Raw genomic sequence first — 22,819 nt, 5'->3', positions numbered from 1 at the left:
TTTAGAAGGTTAAGGGGTGATTTGTTTGAAGTTTTCAAGACGTTGAGGGGAATAGATAGGGTAGATTGGGGAAACTATTTCTGCTAGTCTAGGACTAGAGGGCATAGTCAAAAAATTAGAGCTAGATCTTTCAGAAGTGAAATTAGGAAACACTTCCTCACACAAAGGGTGGTAGCTGTTTGAAACTCTCTTTTGCAAGCAGCAATTAATCAATTGTTAATTTAAAAATGGAGATTGATAGATTCTTTGTTATCCAAAGGTATTAAGGGATATGGGGCAAAGGCAGGTGTGTGGAGTTAGGTGGTAGATCAGCATGATCTCACTGAATGGCAGAACAGACTCGAGGGGCTGAATGGCCTGCTGTTCCTGTTTCTGTATTCCGATGATGGAAGGTCGTTGAAGGAGAATAATCACTGGTGTGGACCTACTGGGCCTTTATCTGTGCTGTAAATGCTATGTAGCCAACATTACCACATGGGAACAGAAACAGAACATTCAGCTGATCGAGCCCCTTCCAATATTCAATTAGATCATGGCTCATCTGTATCTTAACTCCCATCTATTCACCTTGGTTCCCTAACCCTTTATGTCCTTACCTAACAAAAATCTATCCATCTCAGTTTAAAGGTTTTCAGTTGACCCCTAGCTTTTTGAGGGAACATGTTCTACATTTCCACTACCCTATGTGTGTAGAATGGTTTCTGACATAATCTCTAAAGGGCATAGGTCTAATTTTGAAGATCATGCTCCTTTGTACTGGACTCTCCCACCAAAGGAAAGTTTCCCTCTGTCTACCCAATCAACGATCAGAAGCATGAAAGTAGATCTCCACTCAGGCAATACAAGCTGAGCCTATGTGGCCTGTCTCTCAAGCTGAACCGTTCTAACCCCAGTGCAGTTCTATTGATCAATTGGCCACTTGCCTCCTGACAGTGAGAGGGAGGAAATGGTGTGTTGAACAAAGCACCTCGGCTAATGAGTAGCTTGGATGAATTCCTGACCTTGTCCGTGGTCTTTGCAGGAATTGCGACTTTATCTGCCTGAAGCACCTGCAGACAGCGATGAGGAGGAGGAGGAAGCAGCAGAGCAAAGCAGTCGGCAGTCTATACCCATGGACCCAGGTAAAGACTGAGAGAGTGGGTATGTGGGGGGAGGAATAGAGACAGGTAAACACCCAGAGAGGGGGCATCTGGTGGGGGGCAGGGGAAATGGACACAGGTATCACCGAGAGTGAGAAAGAGAGGTGGAATTGACCCAGGTAATCAGAGAGAGAGAGAGAGGGGGGAAGGACCCAGGTAATGACAGAGAGAGAGAGGGGGAATGGACCCAGGTAATCACAGAGAGAGAGAGGGGGGGAATGGACCCAGGTAATCACAGAGAGAGAGAGAGAGGGGGAATGGACCCAGGTAATCACAGAGAGAGAGAGAGAGAGGGGAATGGACCCAGGTAATCACAGAGAGAGAGACAGAGGGGAATGGACCCAGGTAATCACAGAGAGAGAGGGGGGGAATGGACCCAGGTAATCACAGAGAGAGAGAGGGGGGGAATGGACCCAGGTAATCACAGAGAGAGAGAGAGAGGGGGAATGGACCCAGGTAATCACAGAGAGAGAGAGAGAGAGGGGAATGGACCCAGGTAATCAGAGAGAGAGAGAGAGGGGGGAAGGACCCAGGTAATGACAGAGAGAGAGAGGGGGAATGGACCCAGGTAATCACAGAGAGAGAGAGGGGGGGAATGGACCCAGGTAATGACAGAGAGAGAGGGGGGGAATGGACCCAGGTAATCACAGAGAGAGAGAGAGAGGGGGAATGGACCCAGGTAATCACAGAGAGAGAGACAGAGGGGAATGGACCCAGGTAATCACAGAGAGAGAGGGGGAATGGGCCCAGGTAATCACAGAGAGAGAGAGGGGAATGGACCCAAGTAATCACAGAGAGAGAGAGGGGAATGGACCCAAGTAATCACAGAGAGAGAGAGGGGAATGGACCCAGGTAATCACAGAGAGAGAGAGAGAGAGGGGAATGGACCCAAGTAATCACAGAGAGAGAGAGGGGAATGGACCCAGGTAATCACAGAGAGAGAGAGAGAGAGGGGAATGGACCCAAGTAATCACAGAGAGAGAGAGGGGAATGGACCCAGGTAATCACAGAGAGAGGGAGGGGGGAATGGACCCAGGTGATCACAGAGAGAGAGAGAGAGAGAGAGAGGGGGAATGGACCCAAGTAATCACAGAGAGGGAAAGGGGGGAATGGACCCAGGTAATCACAGAGAGAGAGAGGGGAAGGGACCCAGGTAATCACAGAGAGGGAGGGGGGAATGGACCCAGGTGATCAAAGAGAGAGAGAGGTGGGGGGGAATGAGCCCAGGTAATCACAGAGAGAGAGAGAGGGGGGAATGGACCCAGGTAATCACAGAGAGAGAGAGAGAGGGGGGGAATGGACCCTGGTAATCACAGAGAGAGAGGGGGGGAATGGACCCAGGTGATCACAGAGAGAGAGAGAGGGGGGGAATGGACCCAGGTAATCACAGAGAGAGAGAGAGAGAGAGGGGGAATGGACCCAAGTAATCACAGAGAGAGGGAGGGGGGAATGGACCCAGGTAATCACAGAGAGAGAGAGAGGGGGAATGGGCCCAGGTAATCACAGAGAGGGAAAGGGGGGAATGGACCCAGGTAATCACAAAGAGAGAGGGAGAGGGGAATGGACCCAGGTAATCACAGAGAGAGAGAGGGGGGAATGGGCCCAGGTAATCACAGAGAGGGAAAGGGGGGAATGGACCCAGGTAATCACACAGAGAGAGAGGGAATGGACCCAGGTAATCGCAGAGACAGAGAGAGAGAGAGGGGGAATGGACCCAGGTAATCAGAGAGAGAGAGAGAGAGAGAGAGAGAGAGGGAATGGACCCAGGTAATGACAGAGAGAGAGAGAGAGAGGAATGGACCCGGGTAATCACAGAGAGAGAGAGAGTGGGGGAATGGACCCAGGTAATCACAGAGAGAGAGAGAGAGGGGGAATGGACCCAGGTAATCACAGAGAGAGAGAGGGGGAATGGACCCAGGTAATCACAGAGAGAGGGGGAATGGACCCAGGTAATCACAGAGAGAGAGAGAGAGAGAGGGGAATGGACCCAAGTAATCACAGAGAGAGAGAGAGAGAGGGGGAATGGACCCAGGTAATCACAGAGAGAGGGGGAATGGACCCAGGTAATCACAGAGAGAGAGAGGGGAATGGACCCAAGTAATCACAGAGAGAGAGAGGGGAATGGACCCAAGTAATCACAGAGAGAGAGAGGGGAATGGACCCAAGTAATCACAGAGAGAGAGGGGGGAATGGACCCAAGTAATCACAGAGAGGGAAAGGGGGGAATGGACCCAGGTAATCACAGAGAGAGAGAGGGGAAGGGACCCAGGTAATCACAGAGAGGGAGGGGGGAATGGACCCAGGTGATCAAAGAGAGAGAGAGGGGGGGGGGGAATGAGCCCAGGTAATCACAGAGAGAGAGAGAGGGGGGAATGGACCCAGGTGATCAGAGAGAGAGAGAGAGAGAGAGGGGGAATGGACCCAGGTAATCACAGAGAGAGAGAGAGAGAGAGAGAGAGGGGGGGAATGGACCCTGGTAATCACAGAGAGAGAGGGGGGGAATGGACCCAGGTGATCACAGAGAGAGAGAGAGGGGGGGAATGGACCCAGGTAATCACAGAGAGAGAGAGAGAGAGAGAGGGGGGGAATGGACCCAAGTAATCACAGAGAGGGAGGGGGGAATGGACCCAGGTAATCACAGAGAGAGAGAGAGGGGGAATGGGCCCAGGTAATCACAGAGAGGGAAAGGGGGGAATGGACCCAGGTAATCACAAAGGGAGAGGGAGAGGGGAATGGACCCAGGTAATCACAGAGAGAGAGAGGGGGGAATGGGCCCAGGTAATCACACAGAGAGAGAGGGAATGGACCCAGGTAATCGCAGAGACAGAGAGAGAGAGAGGGGGAATGGACCCAGGTAATCAGAGAGAGAGAGAGAGAGAGAGAGAGAGGGAATGGACCCAGGTAATGACAGAGAGAGAGAGAGAGGAATGGACCCGGGTAATCACAGAGAGAGAGAGAGTGGGTGAATGGACCCAGGTAATCACAGAGAGAGAGAGAGAGGGGGAATGGACCCAGGTAATCACAGAGAGAGAGAGAGGGGGAATGGACCCAGGTAATCACAGAGAGAGGGGGAATGGACCCAGGTAATCACAGAGAGAGAGAGAGAGAGGGGAATGGACCCAAGTAATCACAGAGAGAGAGAGAGAGGGGGAATGGACCCAGGTAATCACAGAGAGAGAGAGAGAGAGAGAGAGAGGGGAATGGACCCAAGTAATCACAGAGAGAGAGAGAGAGGGGGAATGGACCCTGGTAATCACAGAGAGAGGGGGAATGGACCCAGGTAATCACAGAGAGAGAGAGAGAGAGGGGGGGGGAACGGACCCAGGTAATCACAGAGAGAGAGAGGGGGGAATGTACCCAGGTAATCGCAGAGAGAGAGAGAGGGGGGAATGGACCCAGGTAATCACAGAGAGAGAGAGAGGAGGGAATGGACCCAGGTAATCACAGACAGAGAGAGGAATGGACCCGGGTAATCACAGAGAGAGAGAGAGAGAGGGGGGAACGGACCCAGGTAATCAGAGAGAGAGAGAGGAATGGACCCGGGTAATCACAGAGAGAGAGAGAGAGAGGGGGGAACGGAACCAGGTAATCAGAGAGAGAGAGAGGGGGGGGGAATGGACCCAGGTAATCACAGAGAGAGAGAGAGAGAGGGGGGAACGGACCCAGGTAATCACAGAGAGAGAGAGAGGGGGAATGGACCCAGGTAATCACAGAGAGAGAGTGGGGGGGGGGGAATGGACCCAGGTAATCACAGAGAGAGAGAGGGGGGGAATGGACCCAGGTAATCACAGAGAGAGAGAGGAGGGAATGGACCCAGGTAATCACAGAGACAGAGAGAGAGAGGGGGGGAATGGACCCAGGTAATCGCAGAGACAGAGAGAGGGGGGGAATGGACCCAGGTAATCAGAGAGAGAGAGGGGGGGAATGGACCCAGGTAATCACAGAGAGAGAGAGGAGGGAATGGACCCAGGTAATCACAGAGAGAGAGAGAGAGAGAGGGGGAATGGACCCAGGTAATCACAGAGAGAGAGAGAGAGAGAGAGAGGGGGGGAACGGACCCAGGTAATCAGAGAGAGAGAGAGAGAGGGGGAATGGACCCAGGTAATCACAGAGAGAGAGAGGAATGGACCCAGGTAATCACAGAGAGAGAGAGAGAGAGAGAGAGAGAGGGGGGGGAACTGACCCAGGTAATCACAGAGAGAGAGAGGGGGGGGAACGGACCCAGGTAATCACAGAGAGAGAGAGAGAGGGGGAATGGACCCAGGTAATCACAGAGAGAGAGAGAGAGAGAGAGGAATGGACCCGGGTAATCACAGAGAGAGAGAGAGAGGGGGAATGGACCCAGGTGATCACAGAGAGAGAGAGAGAGGGGGGGGAATGGACCCAGGTAATCACAGAGAGAGAGAGGGGGGATGGGCCCAGGTAATCACAGAGACAGAGAGGGGAATGGACCCAGGTAATCACAGAGAGGGAGAGGGAGAGAGAGAGAGAGGGGGAATGGACCCAGGTAATCGCGTAGAGAGAGAGGGGGGAATGGACCCAGGTAATCACAGAGAGAGAGAGGGGGATGGACCCAGGTAATCAGAGAGAGAGAGGGGGGAATGGACCCAGGTGGTCACAGAGAGAGAGGGGGGAATGGACCCAAGTAATCACAGAGAGAGGGAGGGGGGAATGGACCCAGGTGATCACAGAGAGAGAGAGAGAGGGGGGAATGGACCCGGGTAATCACAGAGAGAGAGAGGGGGAATGGACCCAGGTAATCACAGAGAGAGAGAGGGGGGGAATGGACCCAGGTGATCACAGAGAGGGAAAGGGGGGAATGGACCCAGGTAATCACAGAGAAAGAGAGGGGGGGAATGGACCCAGGTGATCACAGAGAGGGAAAGGGGGGAATGGACCCAGGTGATCACAGAGAGGGAAAGGGGGGAATGGACCCAGGTAATCACAACGAGAGGGGGAGAGGGGAATGGACCCAGGTAATCACAGAGAGAGAGGGGGGGGAATGGACCCAAGTAATCACAGAGAGAGAGAGGGGGAATGGACCCAGGTGATCACAGAGAGAGAGAGACAGAGAGAGGGGGAATGGACCCAGGTAATCACAGAGAGAGAGAGGGGGGAATGGACCCAGGTAATCGCAGAGAGAGAGAGAGGGGGGAATGGACCCAGGTAATCACAGAGAGAGAGAGGAGGGAATGGACCCAGGTAATCACAGAGAGAGAGAGGAATGGACCCGGGTAATCACAGCGAGAGAGAGAGAGAGGGGGGAACGGACCCAGGTAATCAGAGAGAGAGAGAGGAATGGACCCGGGTAATCACAGAGAGAGAGAGAGAGAGGGGGGAACGGACCCAGGTAATCAGAGAGAGAGAGAGGGGGGGGGAATGGACCCAGGTAATCACAGAGAGAGAGAGAGAGAGGGGGGAACGGACCCAGGTAATCACAGAGAGAGAGAGAGGGGGAATGGACCCAGGTAATCACAGAGAGAGAGTGGGGGGGGGGGAATGGACCCAGGTAATCACAGAGAGAGAGAGGGGGGGAATGGACCCAGGTAATCACAGAGAGAGAGAGGAGGGAATGGACCCAGGTAATCACAGAGACAGAGAGAGAGAGGGGGGGAATGGACCCAGGTAATCGCAGAGACAGAGAGAGGGGGTGAATGGACCCAGGTAATCAGAGAGAGAGAGGGGGGGAATGGACCCAGGTAATCACAGAGAGAGAGAGGAGGGAATGGACCCAGGTAATCACAGAGAGAGAGAGAGAGAGAGAGAGAGAGGGGGAATGGACCCAGGTAATCACAGAGAGAGAGAGAGAGAGAGAGGGGGGGGGAACGGACCCAAGTAATCACAGAGAGAGAGAGGGGGGGGAACGGACCCAGGTAATCACAGAGAGAGAGAGAGAGGGGGAATGGACCCAGGTAATCACAGAGAGAGAGAGAGAGAGAGAGAGAGAGGAATGGACCCGGGTAATCACAGAGAGAGAGAGAGGGGGGGGGAATGGACCCAGGTAATCACAAAGAGAGAGGGAGAGGGGAATGGACCCAGGTAATCACAGAGAGAGGGGGGGGGGGGGGGAATGGACCCAGGTGATCACAGAGAGAGAGAGAGAGAGGGGGGGAATGGACCCAGGTAATCACAGAGAGAGAGAGGGGGGGATGGGCCCAGGTAATCACAGAGACAGAGAGGGGAATGGACCCAGGTAATCACAGAGAGGGAGAGAGAGAGAGAGGGGGAATGGACCCAGGTAATCGCGTAGAGAGAGAGGGGGGAATGGACCCAGGTAATCACAGAGAGAGAGAGAGAGAGGGGAATGGACCCAGGTAATCAGAGAGAGAGAGAGGGGGATGGACCCAGGTAATCAGAGAGAGAGAGGGGGGAATGGACCCAGGTGGTCACAGAGAGAGAGGGGGGAATGGACCCAAGTAATCACAGAGAGAGGGAGGGGGGAATGGACCCAGGTGATCACAGAGAGAGAGAGAGGGGGGAATGGACCCGGGTAATCACAGAGAGAGAGAGGGGGAATGGACCCAGGTAATCACAGAGAGAGAGAGGGGGGGAATGGACCCAGGTGATCACAGAGAGGGAAAGGGGGGAATGGACCCAGGTAATCACAGAGAAAGAGAGGGGGGGAATGGACCCAGGTGATCACAGAGAGGGAAAGGGGGGAATGGACCCAGGTAATCACAACGAGAGGGGGAGAGGGGAATGGACCCAGGTAATCACAGAGAGAGAGGGGGGGGAATGGACCCAAGTAATCACAGAGAGAGAGAGGGGGAATGGACCCAGGTGATCACAGAGAGAGAGAGACAGAGAGAGGGGGAATGGACCCAGGTAATCACAGAGAGAGAGAGAGAGAGAGAGAGGGGGGGAATGGACCCAGGTAATCACAGAGAGAGAGAGAGAGGGAATGGACCCAGGTAATCACAGAGAGGGAGAGGGGGAATGGGCCCAGGTAATCACAGAGAGGGAAAGGGGGGAATGGACCCAGGTAATCAGAGAGAGAGAGAGAGAGGGGGGGAATGGACCCAGGTAATCACAGAGAGGGAGAGGGGGAATGGGCCCAGGTAATCACAGAGAGGGAAAGGGGGGAATGGACCCAGGTAATCACAAAGAGAGGGGGAGAGGGGAATGGACCCAAGTAATCAGAGAGAGAGAGAGGGGGAATGGACCCAGGTAATCACACAGAGAGAGGGGGGGGGAATGGACCCAGGTAATCGCAGAGAGGGAAAGGGGGGAATGGACCCAGGTAATCACAGAGAGGGGGAGAGGGGAATGGACCCAGGTAATCAGAGAGAGAGTGGGGGGGGGAATGGACCCAAGTAATCAGAGAGAGAGGGAGGGGGGAATGGACCCAGGTGATCACAGAGAGAGAGAGAGGGGGGGGGAATGGACCCAGGTAATCACAGAGAGAGAGAGAGAGGAATGGACCCAAGTAATCACAGAGAGGGAAAGGGGGGAATGGACCCAGGTAATCACAGAGAGGGAAAGGGGGGAATGGACCCAGGTGATCACAGAGAGAGGGAGGGGGAAATGGACCCAGGTGATCACAGAGAGAGAGAGAGGGGGAATGGACCCAGGTAATCACAGAGAGAGAGAGAGGGGGGAATGGACCCAGGTAATCACAGAGAGAGAGAGAGAGTGGGGGGGGGGGGGGAACGGACCCAAGTAATCACAGAGAGAGGGAGGGGGGAATGGACCCAGGTGATCACAGAGAGAGAGAGAGGGGGGGGGAATGGACCCAGGTAATCACAGAGAGAGAGAGAGAGAGGAATGGACCCAAGTAATCACAGAGAGGGAAAGGGGGGAATGGACCCAGGTAATCAGAGAGAGAGAGAGGGGAATGGACCCAAGTAATCACAGAGAGGGAAAGGGGGGAATGGACCCAGGTGATCACAGAGAGAGGGAGGGGGAAATGGACCCAGGTGATCACAGAGAGAGAGAGAGGGGGAATGGACCCAGGTAATCACAGAGAGAGAGAGAGGGGGGAATGGACCCAGGTAATCACAGAGAGAGAGAGGGGGGGAATGGACCCTGGTAATCACAGAGAGAGAGAGGGGAATGGACCCAAGTAATCACAGAGAGGGAAAGGGGGGAATGGACCCAGGTAATCAGAGAGAGAGAGAGGGGAATGGACCCAAGTAATCACAGAGAGGGAAAGGGGGGAATGGACCCAGGTGATCACAGAGAGAGGGAGGGGGAAATGGACCCAGGTGATCACAGAGAGAGAGAGGGGGGGAATGGACCCAGGTAATCACAGAGAGAGAGAGAGGGGGGAATGGACCCAGGTAATCACAGAGAGAGAGAGGGGGGGAATGGACCCAGGTAATCACAGAGAGAGAGAGGGGGGGAATGGACCCTGGTAATCACAGAGAGAGAGAGAGGGGGAATGGACCCAGGTAATCACAGAGAGAGAGAGAGGGGGGAATGGACCCTGGTAATCACAGAGAGAGAGAGGGGGAATGGACCCAGGTAATCACAGAGAGAGAGAGGGGGAATGGACCCAGGTAATCACAGAGAGAGAGAGGGGGAATGGACCCAGGTAATCACAGAGAGAGAGAGAGAGAGGGGGAATGGACCCTGGTAATCACAGAGAGAGAGAGGGGGGAATGGACCCAGGTAATCACAGAGAGAGAGAGAGGGGGGAATGGACCCTGGTAATCACAGAGAGAGAGGGGGGAATGGACCCTGGTAATCACAGAGAGAGAGGGGGGAATGGACCCTGGTAATCACAGAGAGAGAGAGAGGGGGGAATGGACCCTGGTAATCACAGAGAGAGAGAGAGGGGGGAATGGACCCTGGTAATCACAGAGAGAGAGAGGGGGAATGGACCCTGGTAATCACAGAGAGAGAGAGGGGGGAATGGACCCTGGTAATCACAGAGAGAGAGGGGGGAATGGACCCTGGTAATCACAGAGAGAGAGAGGGGGGAATGGACCCTGGTAATCACAGAGAGAGAGGGGGGAATGGACCCTGGTAATCACAGAGAGAGAGAGAGGGGGGAATGGACCCTGGTAATCACAGAGAGAGAGGGGGGAATGGACCCTGGTAATCACAGAGAGAGAGGGGGGAATGGACCCTGGTAATCACAGAGAGAGAGAGAGGGGGGGAATGGACCCTGGTAATCACAGAGAGAGAGAGGGGGGAATGGACCCAGGTAATCACAGAGAGAGAGAGGGGGGGAATGGACCCAGGTAATCACAGAGAGAGAGAGGGGGAATGGACCCAGTTAATCACAGAGAGAGAGAGAGGGGGAATGGACCCAGGTAATCACAGAGAGAGAGAGAGGGGGGAATGGACCCTGGTAATCACTGAGAGAGAGAGAGGGGGAATGGACCCAGGTAATCGCAGAGAGAGGGAGGGGGAATGGACCCTGGTAATCACAGAGAGAGAGAGAGAGGGGGGAATGGACCCTGGTAATCACAGAGAGAGAGGGGGGAATGGACCCTGGTAATCACAGAGAGAGAGAGAGAGAGGGGGGAATGGACCCTGGTAATCACAGAGAGAGAGAGAGAGAGGGGGGAATGGACCCTGGTAATTACAGAGAGAGAGAGAGAGAGGGGGGAATGGACCCTGGTAATTACAGAGAGAGAGAGAGAGAGGGGGGAATGGACCCTGGTAATCACAGAGAGAGAGAGAGGGGAATGGATCCTGGTAATCACAGAGAGAGAGAGAGGGGGTAATGGACCCTGGGAATCTCAGAGAGAGAGAGGGGGGAATGGACCCAGGTAATCACAGAGAGAGAGAGGGGGAATGGACCCAGGTAATCACAGAGAGTGTGAGGGGAATGGACCCAAGTAATCACAGAGAGAGAGAGGGGAATGGACCCAAGTAATCACAGAGAGAGAGAGGGGAATGGACCCAAGTAATCACAGAGAGGGAAAGGGGGGAATGGACCCTGGTAATAACAGAGATAGGGAGGGGGGAATGGACCCTGGTGATCACACAGAGAGAGAGGGGGGAATGGACCCTGGTAATCACACAGAGAGAGAGGGGGGAATGGACCCAAGTAATCACAGAGAGAGAGAGAGGGGGGGAATGGACCCAAGTAATCACAGAGAGAGAGAGAGGGGGAATGGGCCCAGGTAATCACAGAGAGGGAAAGGGGGGAATGGACCCAGGTAATCACAGAGAGAGAGAGGGGGGAATGGGCCCAGGTATTCACAGAGAGGGAAAGGGGGGAATGGACCCAGGTAATCACACAGAGAGAGAGGGAATGGACCCAGGTAATCGCAGAGACAGAGAGAGAGAGAGGGGGAATGGACCCAGGTAATCAGAGAGAGAGAGAGAGAGAGAGAGGGAATGGACCCAGGTAATCACAGAGAGAGAGAGAGAGAGAGGAATGGACCCGGGTAATCACAGAGAGGGAGAGAGAGAGGGGAATGGACCCAGGTAATCAGAGAGAGAGAGAGGGGGATGGACCCAGGTAATCAGAGAGAGAGAGGGGGGAATGGACCCAGGTGGTCACAGAGAGAGAGGGGGGAATGGACCCAAGTAATCACAGAGAGAGGGAGGGGGGAATGGACCCAGGTGATCACAGAGAGAGAGAGAGGGGGGAATGGACCCGGGTAATCACAGAGAGAGAGAGGGGGAATGGACCCAGGTAATCACAGAGAGAGAGAGGGGGGGAATGGACCCAGGTGATCACAGAGAGGGAAAGGGGGGAATGGACCCAGGTAATCACAGAGAAAGAGAGGGGGGGAATGGACCCAGGTGATCACAGAGAGGGAAAGGGGGGAATGGACCCAGGTAATCACAACGAGAGGGGGAGAGGGGAATGGACCCAGGTAATCACAGAGAGAGAGGGGGGGGAATGGACCCAAGTAATCACAGAGAGAGAGAGGGGGAATGGACCCAGGTGAGCACAGAGAGAGAGAGACAGAGAGAGGGGGAATGGACCCAGGTAATCACAGAGAGAGAGAGAGAGAGGGGGGGAATGGACCCAGGTAATCACAGAGAGAGAGAGAGAGGGAATGGACCCAGGTAATCACAGAGAGGGAGAGGGGGAATGGGCCCAGGTAATCACAGAGAGGGAAAGGGGGGAATGGACCCAGGTAATCAGAGAGAGAGAGAGAGAGAGAGAGAGAGGGGGGGAATGGACCCAGGTAATCACAGAGAGGGAGAGGGGGAATGGGCCCAGGTAATCACAGAGAGGGAAAGGGGGGAATGGACCCAGGTAATCACAAAGAGAGGGGGAGAGGGGAATGGACCCAAGTAATCAGAGAGAGAGAGAGGGGGAATGGACCCAGGTAATCACACAGAGAGAGGGGGGGGGAATGGACCCAGGTAATCGCAGAGAGGGAAAGGGGGGAATGGACCCAGGTAATCACAGAGAGGGGGAGAGGGGAATGGACCCAGGTAATCAGAGAGAGAGTGGGGGGGGGAATGGACCCAAGTAATCAGAGAGAGAGGGAGGGGGGAATGGACCCAGGTGATCACAGAGAGAGAGAGAGGGGGGGGGAATGGACCCAGGTAATCACAGAGAGAGAGAGAGAGGAATGGACCCAAGTAATCACAGAGAGGGAAAGGGGGGAATGGACCCAGGTAATCACAGAGAGGGAAAGGGGGGAATAGACCCAGGTGATCACAGAGAGAGGGAGGGGGAAATGGACCCAGGTGATCACAGAGAGAGAGAGAGGGGGAATGGACCCAGGTAATCACAGAGAGAGAGAGAGGGGGGAATGGACCCAGGTAATCACAGAGAGAGAGAGAGAGAGTGGGGGGGGGGGGGGAACGGACCCAAGTAATCACAGAGAGAGGGAGGGGGGAATGGACCCAGGTGATCACAGAGAGAGAGAGAGGGGGGGGGGAATGGACCCAGGTAATCACAGAGAGAGAGAGAGAGAGGAATGGACCCAAGTAATCACAGAGAGGGAAAGGGGGGAATGGACCCAGGTAATCAGAGAGAGAGAGAGGGGAATGGACCCAAGTAATCACAGAGAGGGAAAGGGGGGAATGGACCCAGGTGATCACAGAGAGAGGGAGGGGGAAATGGACCCAGGTGATCACAGAGAGAGGGGGAATGGACCCAGGTAATCACAGAGAGAGAGAGAGGGGGGAATGGACCCAGGTAATCACAGAGAGAGAGAGGGGGGGAATGGACCCTGGTAATCACAGAGAGAGAGAGGGGAATGGACCCAAGTAATCACAGAGAGGGAAAGGGGGGAATGGACCCAGGTAATCAGAGAGAGAGAGAGGGGAATGGACCCAAGTAATCACAGAGAGGGAAAGGGGGGAATGGACCCAGGTGATCACAGAGAGAGGGAGGGGGAAATGGACCCAGGTGATCACAGAGAGAGAGAGGGGGGGAATGGACCCAGGTAATCACAGAGAGAGAGAGAGGGGGGAATGGACCCAGGTAATCACAGAGAGAGAGAGGGGGGGAATGGACCCAGGTAATCACAGAGAGAGAGAGGGGGGGAATGGACCCTGGTAATCACAGAGAGAGAGAGAGAGGGGGGAATGGACCCTGGTAATCACAGAGAGAGAGAGGGGGGGAATGGACCCTGGTAATCACAGAGAGAGAGAGAGGGGGAATGGACCCAGGTAATCGCAGAGAGAGAGGGGGGGAATGGACCCAGGTAATCACAGAGAGAGAGAGGGGGAATGGACCCAGTTAATCACAGAGAGAGAGAGAGGGGGAATGGACCCAGGTAATCTCAGAGAGAGAGAGAGGGGGGAATGGACCCTGGTAATCACAGAGAGAGAGAGAGGGGGAATGGACCCAGGTAATCGCAGAGAGAGGGAGGGGGAATGGACCCTGGTAATCACAGAGAGAGAGAGAGAGGGGGGAATGGACCCTGGTAATCACAGAGAGAGAGGGGGGAATGGACCCTGGTAATCACAGAGAGAGAGAGAGAGAGGGGGGAATGGACCCTGGTAATCACAGAGAGAGAGAGGGGGGAATGGACCCTGGTAATCACAGAGAGAGAGAGAGGGGGGAATGGACCCTGGTAATTACAGAGAGAGAGAGAGAGAGGGGGGAATGGACCCTGGTAATCACAGAGAGAGAGAGAGGGGAATGGATCCTGGTAATCACAGAGAGAGAGAGAGGGGGTAATGGACCCTGGGAATCTCAGAGAGAGAGAGGGGGGAATGGACCCAGGTAATCACAGAGAGAGAGAGGGGGAATGGACCCAGGTAATCACAGAGAGTGTGAGGGGAATGGACCCAAGTAATCACAGAGAGAGAGAGGGGAATGGACCCAAGTAATCACAGAGAGAGAGAGGGGAATGGACCCAAGTAATCACAGAGAGGGAAAGGGGGGAATGGACCCTGGTAATAACAGAGATAGGGAGGGGGGAATGGACCCTGGTAATCACACAGAGAGAGAGGGGGGAATGGACCCAAGTAATCACAGAGAGAGAGAGAGGGGGGGAATGGACCCAAGTAATCACAGAGAGAGAGAGAGGGGGAATGGGCCCAGGTAATCACAAAGAGAGAGGGAGAGGGGAATGGACCCAGGTAATCACAGAGAGAGAGAGAGGGGGAATGGGCCCAGGTAATCACAGAGAGGGAAAGGGGGGAATGGACCCAGGTAATCACAAAGAGAGAGGGAGAGGGGAATGGACCCAGGTAATCACAGAGAGAGAGAGGGGGGAATGGGCCCAGGTATTCACAGAGAGGGAAAGGGGGGAATGGACCCAGGTAATCACACAGAGAGAGAGGGAATGGACCCAGGTAATCGCAGAGACAGAGAGAGAGAGAGGGGGAATGGACCCAGGTAATCAGAGAGAGAGAGAGAGAGAGAGAGGGAATGGACCCAGGTAATCACAGAGAGAGAGAGAGAGAGAGGAATGGACCCGGGTAATCACAGAGAGAGAGAGAGTGGGGGAATGGACCCAGGTAATCACAGAGAGAGAGAGAGAGGGGGAATGGACCCAGGTAATCACAGAGAGAGAGAGAGAGAGGGGGAATGGACCCAGGTAATCACAGAGAGAGAGAGAGAGGGGGAATGGACCCAGATAATCACAGAGAGAGAGAGAGAGAGGGGGAATGGACCCAGATAATCACAGAGAAAGAGAGAGGGGAATGGACCCAGGTAATTACAGAGAGCGAGAGGGGAATGGACCCAGGTCATTCACAGAGAGAGAGAGTGGGGGAATGGACCCAGATAATCACAGAGAGAGAGAGAGGGGGGGAATGGACCCAGGTAATTACAGAGAGAGAGAGGGGGGGGGAATGGACCCAGGTAATCAGAGAGAGAGAGGGGGGAATGGACCCAGGTAATCACAGAGAGAGAGAGGGGGGGAATGGACCCAGGTGATCACAGAGAGAGGGGGAGGGGGAAATGGACTCTGGTAATCACAGAGAGAGAGAGGGGGGGAATGGACCCAGGTGATCACAGAGAGAGAGAGGGGGGGAATGGACTCAGATAATCACAGAGAGAGAGAGAGGGGAATGGACCCAGGTGATCACAGAGAGAGAGAGAGGGGGGGGGAATGGACCCAGGTAATCACAGAGAGAGAGAGAGAGGAATGGACCCAAGTAATCACAGAGAGGGAAAGGGGGGAATGGACCCAGGTAATCACAGAGAGGGAAAGGGGGGAATGGACCCAGGTGATCACAGAGAGAGGGAGGGGGAAATGGACCCAGGTGATCACAGAGAGAGAGAGAGGGGGAATGGACCCAGGTAATCACAGAGAGAGAGAGAGGGGGGAATGGACCCAGGTAATCACAGAGAGAGAGAGAGAGTGGGGGGGGGGGGAACGGACCCAAGTAATCACAGAGAGAGGGAGGGGGGAATGGACCCAGGTGATCACAGAGAGAGAGAGAGGGGGGGGGGAATGGACCCAGGTAATCACAGAGAGAGAGAGAGAGAGGAATGGACCCAAGTAATCACAGAGAGGGAAAGGGGGGAATGGACCCAGGTAATCAGAGAGAGAGAGAGGGGAATGGACCCAAGTAATCACAGAGAGGGAAAGGGGGGAATGGACCCAGGTGATCACAGAGAGAGGGAGGGGGAAATGGACCCAGGTGATCACAGAGAGAGAGAGAGGGGGAATGGACCCAGGTAATCACAGAGAGAGAGAGAGGGGGGAATGGACCCAGGTAATCACAGAGAGAGAGAGGGGGGGAATGGACCCTGGTAATCAGAGAGAGAGAGGGGAATGGACCCAAGTAATCACAGAGAGGGAAAGGGGGGAATGGACCCAGGTAATCAGAGAGAGAGAGAGGGGAATGGACCCAAGTAATCACAGAGAGGGAAAGGGGGGAATGGACCCAGGTAATCAGAGAGAGAGAGAGGGGAATGGACCCAAGTAATCACAGAGAGGGAAAGGGGGGAATGGACCCAGGTGATCACAGAGAGAGGGAGGGGGAAATGGACCCAGGTGATCACAGAGAGAGAGAGAGGGGGAATGGACCCAGGTAATCACAGAGAGAGAGAGAGGGGGGAATGGACCCAGGTAATCACAGAGAGAGAGAGGGGGGGAATGGACCCTGGTAATCAGAGAGAGAGAGGGGAATGGACCCAAGTAATCACAGAGAGGGAAAGGGGGGAATGGACCCAGGTAATCAGAGAGAGAGAGAGGGGAATGGACCCAAGTAATCACAGAGAGAGAGAGGGGGAATGGACCCAGGTAATCACAGAGAGAGAGAGGGGGAATGGACCCAGGTAATCACAGAGAGAGAGAGGGGGAATGGACCCAGGTAATCACAGAGAGAGAGAGAGAGGGGGAATGGACCCTGGTAATCACAGAGAGAGAGAGAGAAGGGGGAATGGACCCAGGTAATCACAGAGAGAGAGAGAGAGGGGGGAATGGACCCAGGTAATCACAGAGAGAGAGAGAGGGGGGAATGGACCCTGGTAATCACAGAGAGAGAGGGGGGAATGTACCCTGGTAATCACAGAGAGAGAGGGGGGAATGGACCCTGGTAATCACAGAGAGAGAGAGGGGGAATGGACCCAGGTAATCACAGAGAGTGTGAGGGGAATGGACCCAAGTAATCACAGAGAGAGAGAGGGGAATGGACCCAAGTAATCACAGAGAGAGAGAGGGGAATGGACCCAAGTAATCACAGAGAGGGAAAGGGGGGAATGGACCCTGGTAATAACAGAGATAGGGAGGGGGGAATGGACCCTGGTAATCACACAGAGAGAGAGGGGGGAATGGACCCAAGTAATCACAGAGAGAGAGAGAGGGGGGGAATGGACCCAAGTAATCACAGAGAGAGAGAGAGGGGGAATGGGCCCAGGTAATCACAAAGAGAGAGGGAGAGGGGAATGGACCCAGGTAATCACAGAGAGAGAGAGAGGGGGAATGGGCCCAGGTAATCACAGAGAGGGAAAGGGGGGAATGGACCCAGGTAATCACAAAGAGAGAGGGAGAGGGGAATGGACCCAGGTAATCACAGAGAGAGAGAGGGGGGAATGGGCCCAGGTATTCACAGAGAGGGAAAGGGGGGAATGGACCCAGGTAATCACACAGAGAGAGAGGGAATGGACCCAGGTAATCGCAGAGACAGAGAGAGAGAGAGGGGGAATGGACCCAGGTAATCAGAGAGAGAGAGAGAGAGAGAGAGGGAATGGACCCAGGTAATCACAGAGAGAGAGAGAGAGAGAGGAATGGACCCGGGTAATCACAGAGAGAGAGAGAGTGGGGGAATGGACCCAGGTAATCACAGAGAGAGAGAGAGAGGGGGAATGGACCCAGGTAATCACAGAGAGAGAGAGAGAGAGGGGGAATGGACCCAGGTAATCACAGAGAGAGAGAGAGAGGGGGAATGGACCCAGATAATCACAGAGAGAGAGAGAGAGAGGGGGAATGGACCCAGATAATCACAGAGAAAGAGAGAGGGGAATGGACCCAGGTAATTACAGAGAGCGAGAGGGGAATGGACCCAGGTCATTCACAGAGAGAGAGAGTGGGGGAATGGACCCAGATAATCACAGAGAGAGAGAGAGGGGGGGAATGGACCCAGGTAATTACAGAGAGAGAGAGGGGGGGGGAATGGACCCAGGTAATCAGAGAGAGAGAGGGGGGAATGGACCCAGGTAATCACAGAGAGAGAGAGGGGGGGAATGGACCCAGGTGATCACAGAGAGAGGGGGAGGGGGAAATGGACTCTGGTAATCACAGAGAGAGAGAGGGGGGGAATGGACCCAGGTGATCACAGAGAGAGAGAGGGGGGGAATGGACTCAGATAATCACAGAGAGAGAGAGAGGGGAATGGACCCAGGTGATCACAGAGAGAGAGAGAGGGGGGGGGAATGGACCCAGGTAATCACAGAGAGAGAGAGAGAGGAATGGACCCAAGTAATCACAGAGAGGGAAAGGGGGGAATGGACCCAGGTAATCACAGAGAGGGAAAGGGGGGAATGGACCCAGGTGATCACAGAGAGAGGGAGGGGGAAATGGACCCAGGTGATCACAGAGAGAGAGAGAGGGGGAATGGACCCAGGTAATCACAGAGAGAGAGAGAGGGGGGAATGGACCCAGGTAATCACAGAGAGAGAGAGAGAGTGGGGGGGGGGGGAACGGACCCAAGTAATCACAGAGAGAGGGAGGGGGGAATGGACCCAGGTGATCACAGAGAGAGAGAGAGGGGGGGGGGAATGGACCCAGGTAATCACAGAGAGAGAGAGAGAGAGGAATGGACCCAAGTAATCACAGAGAGGGAAAGGGGGGAATGGACCCAGGTAATCAGAGAGAGAGAGAGGGGAATGGACCCAAGTAATCACAGAGAGGGAAAGGGGGGAATGGACCCAGGTGATCACAGAGAGAGGGAGGGGGAAATGGACCCAGGTGATCACAGAGAGAGAGAGAGGGGGAATGGACCCAGGTAATCACAGAGAGAGAGAGAGGGGGGAATGGACCCAGGTAATCACAGAGAGAGAGAGGGGGGGAATGGACCCTGGTAATCAGAGAGAGAGAGGGGAATGGACCCAAGTAATCACAGAGAGGGAAAGGGGGGAATGGACCCAGGTAATCAGAGAGAGAGAGAGGGGAATGGACCCAAGTAATCACAGAGAGGGAAAGGGGGGAATGGACCCAGGTGATCACAGAGAGAGGGAGGGGGAAATGGACCCAGGTGATCACAGAGAGAGAGAGAGGGGGAATGGACCCAGGTAATCACAGAGAGAGAGAGAGGGGGGAATGGACCCAGGTAATCACAGAGAGAGAGAGGGGGGGAATGGACCCTGGTAATCAGAGAGAGAGAGGGGAATGGACCCAAGTAATCACAGAGAGGGAAAGGGGGGAATGGACCCAGGTAATCAGAGAGAGAGAGAGGGGAATGGACCCAAGTAATCACAGAGAGAGAGAGGGGGAATGGACCCAGGTAATCACAGAGAGAGAGAGGGGGAATGGACCCAGGTAATCACAGAGAGAGAGAGGGGGAATGGACCCAGGTAATCACAGAGAGAGAGAGAGAGGGGGAATGGACCCTGGTAATCACAGAGAGAGAGAGAGAAGGGGGAATGGACCCAGGTAATCACAGAGAGAGAGAGAGAGGGGGGAATGGACCCAGGTAATCACAGAGAGAGAGAGAGGGGGGAATGGACCCTGGTAATCACAGAGAGAGAGGGGGGAATGTACCCTGGTAATCACAGAGAGAGAGGGGGGAATGGACCCTGGTAATCACAGAGAGAGAGAGAGGGGGGAATGGACCCTGGTAATCACAGAGAGAGAGAGAGGGGGGAATGGACCCTGGTAATCACAGAGAGAGAGAGAGGGGGGAATGGACCCTGGTAATCACAGAGAGAGAGAGGGGGAATGGACCCTGGTAATCACAGAGAGAGAGAGGGGGGAATGGACCCTGGTAATCACAGAGAGAGAGGGGGGAATGGACCCTGGTAATCACAGAGAGAGAGAGGGGGGAATGGACCCTGGTAATCACAGAGAGAGAGGGGGGAATGGACCCTGGTAATCACAGAGAGAGAGAGAGGGGGGAATGGACCCTGGTAATCACAGAGAGAGAGGGGGGAATGGACCCTGGTAATCACAGAGAGAGAGGGGGGAATGGACCCTGGTAATCACAGAGAGAGAGAGAGGGGGGGAATGGACCCTGGTAATCACAGAGAGAGAGAGGGGGGAATGGACCCAGGTAATCACAGAGAGAGAGAGGGGGGGAATGGACCCAGGTAATCACAGAGAGAGAGAGGGGGAATGGACCCAGTTAATCACAGAGAGAGAGAGAGGGGGAATGGACCCAGGTAATCACAGAGAGAGAGAGAGGGGGGAATGGACCCTGGTAATCACAGAGAGAGAGAGAGGGGGAATGGACCCAGGTAATCGCAGAGAGAGGGAGGGGGAATGGACCCTGGTAATCACAGAGAGAGAGAGAGAGAGGGGGGAATGGACCCTGGTAATCACAGAGAGAGAGGGGGGAATGGACCCTGGTAATCACAGAGAGAGAGAGAGAGAGAGAGAGGGGGGAATGGACCCTGGTAATCACAGAGAGAGAGAGAGAGACGGGGGAATGGACCCTGGTAATCACAGAGAGAGAGAGAGGGGGGAATGGACCCTGGTAATTACAGAGAGAGAGAGAGAGAGGGGGGAATGGACCCTGGTAATCACAGAGAGAGAGAGAGGGGAATGGATCCTGGTAATCACAGAGAGAGAGAGAGGGGGTAATGGACCCTGGGAATCTCAGAGAGAGAGAGGGGGGAATGGACCCAGGTAATCACAGAGAGAGAGAGGGGGAATGGACCCAGGTAATCACAGAGAGTGTGAGGGGAATGGACCCAAGTAATCACAGAGAGAGAGAGGGGAATGGACCCAGGTAATCACAGAGAGTGTGAGGGGAATGGACCCAAGTAATCACAGAGAGAGAGAGGGGAATGGACCCAAGTAATCACAGAGAGAGAGAGGGGAATGGACCCAAGTAATCACAGAGAGGGAAAGGGGGGAATGGACCCTGGTAATAACAGAGATAGGGAGGGGGGAATGGACCCTGGTGATCACACAGAGAGAGAGGGGGGAATGGACCCTGGTAATCACACAGAGAGAGAGGGGGGAATGGACCCAAGTAATCACAGAGAGAGAGAGAGGGGGGGAATGGACCCAAGTAATCACAGAGAGAGAGAGAGGGGGAATGGACCCAGGTAATCACAGAGAGAGAGAGAGGGGGAATGGGCCCAGGTATTCACAGAGAGAGAGAGGGGGGAATGGGCCCAGGTATTCACAGAGAGGGAAAGGGGGGAATGGACCCAGGTAATCACACAAAGAGAGGGGGAATGGACCCAGGTAATCAGAGAGAGAGAGAGAGAGAGAGAGGGAATGGACCCAGGTAATCACAGAGAGAGAGAGAGAGAGAGGAATGGACCCGGGTAATCACAGAGAGAGAGAGAGAGAGTGGGGGAATGGACCCAGGTAATCACAGAGAGAGAGAGAGAGGGGGAATGGACCCAGGTAATCACAGAGAGAGAGAGAGAGAGGGGGAATGGACCCAGGTAATCACAGAGAGAGAGAGAGAGGGGGAATGGACCCAGATAATCACAGAGAGAGAGAGAGGGGCAATGGACCCAGATAATCACAGAGAAAGAGAGAGGGGAATGGACCCAGGTAATTACAGAGAGAGAGAGGGGAATGGACCCAGGTCATTCACAGAGAGAGAGAGTGGGGGAATGGACCCAGATAATCACAGAGAGAGAGAGGGGGGGAATGGACCCAGGTAATTACAGAGAGAGAGAGGGGGGGGAATGGACCCAGGTAATCACAGAGAGAGAGAGGGGGGAATGGACCCAGGTAATCACAGAGAGAGAGAGGGGGGGAATGGACCCAGGTGATCACAGAGAGAGGGGGAGGGGGAAATGGACTCTGGTAATCACAGAGAGAGAGAGGGGGGGAATGGACCCAGGTGATCACAGAGAGAGAGAGGGGGGGAATGGACTCAGATAATCACAGAGAGAGAGAGGGGGGAATGGACCCAGGTAATTACAGAGAGAGAGAAGGGGGGGGGGGGAATGGACCCAGGTAATTACAGAGAGAGAGAGAGGGGAATGGACCCAGGTAATTAAAGAGAGAGAGAGGGGGGGAATGGACCCAGGTGATCACAGAGAGAGAGGGGGAATGGACCCAGGTAATCACAGAGAGAGAGAGAGGGGGAATGGACCCGGGTAATCACAGAGAGAGAGAGAGAGAGGGGGGAATGGACCCAGGTAATCAGAGAGAGAGAGAGGGGGGGGGAATGGACCCAGGTAATCAGAGAGAGAGAGAGGGGGGGGGGAATGGACCCAGGTAATCACAGAGAGAGAGAGAGAGAGGGGGGAACGGACCCAGGTAATCACAGAGAGAGAGAGAGGGGGAATGGACCCAGGTAATCACAGAGAGAGAGTGGGGGTGGGGGAATGGACCCAGGTAATCACAGAGAGAGAGAGGAGGGAATGGACCCAGGTAATCACAGAGACAGAGAGAGAGAGGGGGGGAATGGACCCAGGTAATCGCAGAGACAGAGAGAGGGGGGGAATGGACCCAGGTAATCAGAGAGAGAGAGGGGGGGAATGGACCCAGGTAATCAGAGAGAGAGAGGGGGGGAATGGACCCAGGTAATCACAGAGAGAGAGAGGGGGAATGGACCCAGGTAATCACAGAGAGAGAGAGAGAGAGACACGGGGGGAACGGACCCAGGTAATCAGAGAGAGAGAGAGGGGGAATGGACCCAGGTAATCACAGAGAGAGAGAGGAATGGACCCAGGTAATCACAGAGAGAGAGAGAGAGAGAGAGGGGGGGGAACGGACCCAGGT

The 22,819-nt window shown here is 54.6% G+C and overlaps 1 protein-coding gene across 1 annotated transcript in view; it reads left to right on the top strand.

Moving 5' to 3' along the window:
* mea1 (male-enhanced antigen 1) overlaps positions 1-22,819 on the top strand; it is a 132,738-nt gene that overhangs the window by 16,707 nt on the left and 93,212 nt on the right. The window contains exon 2 of the mRNA XM_068028238.1: positions 1,022-1,121. Within this exon, the coding sequence (XP_067884339.1) occupies positions 1,022-1,121 (100 nt within the window). The remainder of the gene's footprint in view (positions 1-1,021; positions 1,122-22,819) is intronic.

This window comes from Heterodontus francisci, chromosome 3 (assembly GCF_036365525.1).
Source record: "Heterodontus francisci isolate sHetFra1 chromosome 3, sHetFra1.hap1, whole genome shotgun sequence".
NCBI classification, from domain to species: domain Eukaryota; kingdom Metazoa; phylum Chordata; class Chondrichthyes; order Heterodontiformes; family Heterodontidae; genus Heterodontus; species Heterodontus francisci.
Note: the sequence above shows the minus strand (reverse complement) of the source record. Positions and strands in the feature narration are given on the sequence as shown.